We start from the raw sequence: 6,045 nt of genomic DNA, 5'->3' as shown, positions 1-6,045 counted from the left end.
GCACACACACACACACACACACACACACACACACACACACACACACACACACACACACACACACATGGGCAATAAATTGGGAGGTCCTACCTATAAAAAACCTTAGTGTTGAAAGGGGACGGTAACCCTGTACAGTTACACAATACAACGACAGGGTCACTCGGTACACACAATCATCAGCTATACTATATACATCTGTACACTCAAACAACCACAGCTTGAGATAATGGGATAGTCATAATTTCCTGATTCTGAGTCAGCAGACAGGGACACACTTAATAGCATTCGTCCACCTGCAAAAGCAGAACATTATGATAACCATTTAACTGTTATCAATCGAGTAGATCAGACACCCAGTCGGAAGTCACTCAGTTCAACAGTCAGCTGCCATACAGGGTATATTATTATTATGTACACAAACATTCACAGCTTGAGATAACGGGTAGTCACAGTTTCTGGGCCCTGTTTAGTTTTAGTAAGATTATTACTGCACATGGAACACAATAAGGTACTCTAAGTGCGGAAGATTAGAGGTGTTACAAGAGAGTAACTAACACAAAAAAAGAAAAAGGAGTCAGGACGATAGAATTAAGTTTGATAGGAGCGAAGGTGCAAACCTCCACACCAGATGATCTCGAGCACCCGCCAAACACCCACTCTAGACTCCGAGTCTACAAAGTAATTAACATTCAACACCTTTACAAACATTCGTTCACATGCAAACACAGGAAATTATGATTGTGATTTAGTTCTTATCAATCGAGCAGATGAATTAATACCCATCGTATGGTGGGGGGTTTACGGATGCTCTGGTGTGGTGGTTTGCTCTTTCTTTCCTATCAAACATCTATCATCCTTATCTCTCCTCATCCTTATCTCTCCTCATCCTTATCTCTCCTCATCCTTATCTCTCCTCGTTTGTTTTGTTTTTTGGTGCTCGTTACTCCTTCATAACACCTTTCATCATCGGCTTTTATAGGACTTCTTAGTGTTACAAGCGCCGTGAAACGCTTACAAAAGCAAAAAAAAAAAAAAAAAGAATCAAACATTTTTTTTTCTATGTCCACAGTTTATTCATTGGGTACACACAGTCATATTATGCTATACTTTTTATATATGTACCCAAACACTCCCAGCTTGAAATAAGGACATAGTCACAGTTTCTGGGCCTGTGTCAACAGACAAGCACACACCTGACAGAGATGAGTGGTCACAAGTGTTTTCTTTTGTCTCCAGCAGACATCTCTTGATGGTCGGGAAACTAGACCGCCACATAGAGCGTCAGAGAGTTAACTATGATTTCTGGCTAGATCTAATCTAGTAGTTATCCGCTTCGCCATCGCACTTTGCTTTCGTGTTGTCTTTGTTCTTGCTTGTTCTTTAGGTCGAGGTCATTTTGCTTTAAAAATTTGCTGCTGTTTATAATATTGTTGCTGTTGTTGTTGTTGCTGTTGTTGTTGTTGCTGTTGCTGTTGTTGTTGCTTCTGATTTTGATGTGGATGGATTTTTTTCTTCAATGAAATTGTAGTAATGTATTGTCCTTATTCAGCCGTTGTTTTATTGTTGTTCCTGCTGTTTTGTTGTTTTTGTTGTTGTTGGTGTTGTTTTGTGGTTGTTTTTGTTGTCGTCGTTGTCGTCGTCATCATTGTTGTTGCTGTTCTTGTTCTTGTTCTTGTTGTTGTTTGTTGTTGTTGCTATTATTTTGGATGATGGTAATGTAGATGTCAATGTTGCTGTCACTGCTGGTGCAGCTGTTGTTTTCACCGTTCTCCTCATCGGTTACTGTCGTCTTCTCGTACGTTCCTTCATGTTCAGGACATGAGTGAGGACACAGGGCAACTGTACCACTCCTTAGGGGAGGTGGGGAGGGGGAGGGGTTAGTCGCCGTCATATCTTGGACAAAACATTCCCATCGCTCCTCAGATCCATCACTGTCCATTTTTGACTGGCGCTCTGGTGTGGCTTGCTTCTTCTTTCTTATCAAACATTTACCGCCCTCAGCTCCTCTTTTTTGTTACCAAGCACCCATTGTACTTATTAATTCCTGTCCTTCGAAAAGAATATTTAAAATATATGTCAGTCTCTGGTAATGGGGATGGTTGGATATTGCCACTGGTAGGTCCTACTTCTTTATTTTCCTTCTGTTGTTTCTTTCTTTCTGTAGAACCTTTTCCCAGAATTAAATGACCATTACTGATGTGCTTTTCTTTACTCAAACAAACAAACAAACAAGCAAACAAACAAGCTAACACCCAAACAATCTCTAGTAATGCCTCCTTTTGTCGGCACGTAAATGACCTAACTGTGTTGTAAGTACCGTAAAAGTAACACTAAAACGAAAAAGTAACTAATTTTTGCCCCTTTCCTCTTCTTTCCCCTCACAGACAGCGGCGGTGGTGGAGCGGGCACAATGACGTCATCGGGACGTCACACCAGCCACGGCCACCAGGGTGACCCGTTGACCTCTGACCCCGCCCGTGTGACCTTACACCTGATCGCCGACACGCACGAGGTCTACCCTCTCATTGACCTCTATCAGCCTGTACTGGACTGGGTTGACCCCAACTTGCACCTCTTCCGGGTCACGGAGCATGCGCACACAGCTGCTACAGACGTTACGTCCGGGAGTCGGTGCCGGGAACACAGCGTGACGAGGGATGGGTCAAGTGGTCAGCCCAATGACCAGTGTCCTGACCTGCCTGCGATAGCTGTGATGGTCTTCCTTCGGACGCCCGACACGGCGAGCTCAGAACTGGGTCAGGACGGACTCCGAGAGCGGGAGAGACTGGAAAGCGCGCGAAATCTGTTCCGCTACAGGCCCTGGAAGTTTCACCACAGCGAGAAACTAGGTCAAGGCAAAATCAACGCGGTCCCTGGTGCCTCGCGCGAGTTTTTCTACACGTCACGTGACCTCCCGCTGTGGGCCTTGAGGCACGTGCATTACGGTCGTGAGCACGTGCGGTATGTCTTATACACCACGGAGGACTCTTGGCCGGACCAAGTGCACTTCTACAGACTCATCCTGGGGATCGAACCCGATCTCCTCAGAGACGACTTCTGCTTGTTCACCCTCCACGCACAGCCCGAGTACGACGTTCAGTTCGCGCTGAAGAGAGTCGAACCCGGGACGCAGGTGCTGAGACTGGACAGCGTGCACATCCAGGTGAAGGTCAAAGACATCGGTCAGCTGGTCCCGCTGTTCCCCAACGTGTGCCGTCCTGTGAGTGACGTCACGTGGCAAACAACAGACCACGAGGGCAACACAGTCGTCCTGGATGTGGTCCGGACCCCGCTCGGGCCTGGACTCGGCTCGCAAAAGACTAAGAGCTCTGTCTCGCGCAGGAACTCTGCGCCTCCCACAAACGCTGTCAGAAAACGTGAGGGACTTCAGAGCCAAACCAGCGACCAATCAGCATATCAGAACCAAACCAGCGACCAATCAGCATATCAGAACCTAACGAGCGACCAATCAGCATTATATCAAAACATCGCAGCAGCACCCACCTCTAAAAATGGCATCTACCGAAACTTTCCCGTGTCAGAAGACCGGAACTATCGTATCCGCCCCGTACTTTCAGACGGCGGCGATATTCGTGATATCAATCGACTCTCGACCGCTGAAAGTGTCGTGTTCGATACTCACTCGGGTGACGTCAGCGCTGACGACTTCGACCTACCTCATGTGACGTCATCCCGAATGAATGTGACCCCGGAAGAGGACGAGGAGAGTTTGACCTTGACCAACACGTCAGAGGAGAGCGGTATTCAGGTGCACCAGGGGTCGGATGACTTGTCCTTCTGTGAGGACGAGCCTCTCAAACCGTGTCTCCACAAAGTCCGAGCCTCCAGAATTCGAGCTGTGAAGTTCCGTGTACGCTTCAAGGAAGAGGTGGAAGCGTTTGAGGACGATGTGTTTAGTAGACTCTCCTCCGGCATCGATTCTGAGGATCAGAGCGACGACGAGATGGCGACGAGTTTCCGATACATACCGCAGTCCACGACACCATCGTCGCTGGGGGATTCGAACCCGCCTCCTCCGTCTTCAACAGCTGTTGGTCCTACAGACTGGACCACATGTCCACCAAACGGTCAAGAAAATGGTGTCGGGAGCAGTGACCACTTGGGTCAAGGGGCAGTAATGGATAGACTCACACACCAACCAAAAAATCCTCTGGAGGGATCTGGTTCCAGACTCATGACCGTGTCTGGTACAATAGGAGGTCAAAGTTCAACAACAGGCCAGCCTCCCTCCTCGCCCCGCCCTCCGCCCACACAGAAAGAAAACCAAGACCCGCCTCCACCTCCATACGTGCCCCCACCTCATCGCCGCGCGCCCAATAGCTCCTCCCCCTTGTCATCGGACAATGTCAACTGTGCTACGCCACGCCCCCTTCACCCTCCTCCCTACTCACACAGACACTCCTCCACCCCCAGTCCCGGTATACCCATTGGGAAAGCTCCGCCCAGCTACGATTCTATTCGCTCATCTCGGAGTTTCTCCTCCCCCTCGCCCCTCCCCTCGCCGGCAGACAGCGGCAGACTGTCCCACCCGCAGTATTCTTCCACAAACGGCAACTCCCCTCGCCCGCCTTCCTCCTGCAGCATTACCTCCCCTGGCCCCGCCGCCCTTCCCGCCCGCCCGGAGTCGCGACAGTCTCAGTACGTCACAGGACCGTGTCTGAAAACCCTGGACCAGAACCTCAACCCCTCCCCTTCCCCCTCCCCCTCCCCCCGACAGCAAACTGTGTCCGGTGTGAAGTCGGTAGACCGCCCGTCCAGGAAAGACGCCAACTCTTCTTGCGGGCAAGAGGAGACTCCCCTTAAGTTCACCTTAAAGTTTGACACTTGTCCTACCTCAGGGCTAAAGTCCCGCGAGGAACAGATCGGATTCTATGTGTGACACCAGCTCATTTTTCCAGACAATTTCACTTCATTATAGTTATTATTGTGAATCTTGCCAAAGTCAGAGAAATCCGCCAGTACATTTTTCGTAATAGATCTAATTATAATTTGCAAAAGGTCTGGGTTTTCTTTTCAAAAAAAGGTTTTCTCGAATGAAATATTGAAAATAATAGAAGACCTCATTGGAAATTATTTATGTTGCAAAACTGAAATTATTGAACTACTAACTTTAACATTATTATTATGTTATGGCTTTCTTCCCTAATGTATTCTCAAAAACTGTCAAACAAACTTTTAAGGTGCTTAGTTCACAGTGAGAGGCCCTCCTTAAAATGGGATCTATTAAGGAAAACTGTCAATGTCCAGCATGTTTTGAACTTCAAAATTTGGTTTTCTCTAAATCTGAAAGTGTAACTTTGATCAGTTTGCCATTGTGGTCTTCATGTGAAATGCTGATCAGGAACTTTCTTGGAATGTGGATTAAAATTGATAGGGGTAATGTTGAAGATGTTTAACTCCTACTGTAATGTTTGTTTTGAGTACTACTAAAACTGAATGTTGTAAAGTATTTCTTTTCGGCGCCAAAGTTTATCTATAATTGACCTAGTTCCTTTCTGAGCAAGCATCAGAACGTACATGGGGAAGGTTTGACCTAGAAATAATCTTCCAAGGGTTGTCCAGTTGGACATACTACTGACCGCCCTCTGGTAGTCTCTTTGCTGTCGCCTGCAATAGGTGAGAGTTTGATTCCAACTCGGAGCAGCTTGGCGTGTCCAAGATCAGCGCACTCCTTGTGTTGGCGTGGAGTACAACCAACACAGCTACTGGCGAGCCCTAATCTCCTGATTAATCTAACCTGTGTCAGTGCGGGCGTAAAGCATTTACAATAACAGATCATGATCGTAACCCTAGAATTTCAAAGTTCTAGTTCTATCCGTTCAGCACCGAGTTTTCAGGAAATTTGAGCTTTAAAAAATTTAGAGTTTCACAACATGTCAAGCTTTTTCGAATGCAATTGTTTGAATGTCTTGATAACGACTCCGAAACTATCTTTCGATTTTAATAGAGCAGATAGAACACAATTTGGCTTCTGACTTCATGCTCTCAGTGACTCAAAACAGCCAAAAATCTCAGATGGAACTT

At 47.0% G+C, this 6,045-nt stretch overlaps 1 protein-coding gene across 1 annotated transcript in view; it reads left to right on the top strand.

Moving 5' to 3' along the window:
• LOC101848780 (formin-like protein 5) overlaps nucleotides 1-5,735 on the top strand; it is a 32,025-nt gene extending 26,290 nt beyond the window's left edge. Inside the window, exon 2 of the mRNA XM_005108912.3 lies at nucleotides 2,385-5,735. Coding sequence (XP_005108969.1) covers nucleotides 2,385-4,900 — 2,516 coding nt within the window. The 3' untranslated portion in view covers nucleotides 4,901-5,735. The remainder of the gene's footprint in view (nucleotides 1-2,384) is intronic.
• Nucleotides 5,736-6,045: the final 310 nt, after the last annotated feature.

The sequence above is a fragment of the Aplysia californica genome, unplaced genomic scaffold (genome assembly GCF_000002075.1).
Source record: "Aplysia californica isolate F4 #8 unplaced genomic scaffold, AplCal3.0 scaffold00733, whole genome shotgun sequence".
In the NCBI taxonomy this organism is placed as follows: domain Eukaryota; kingdom Metazoa; phylum Mollusca; class Gastropoda; order Aplysiida; family Aplysiidae; genus Aplysia; species Aplysia californica.
Note: the sequence above shows the minus strand (reverse complement) of the source record. Positions and strands in the feature narration are given on the sequence as shown.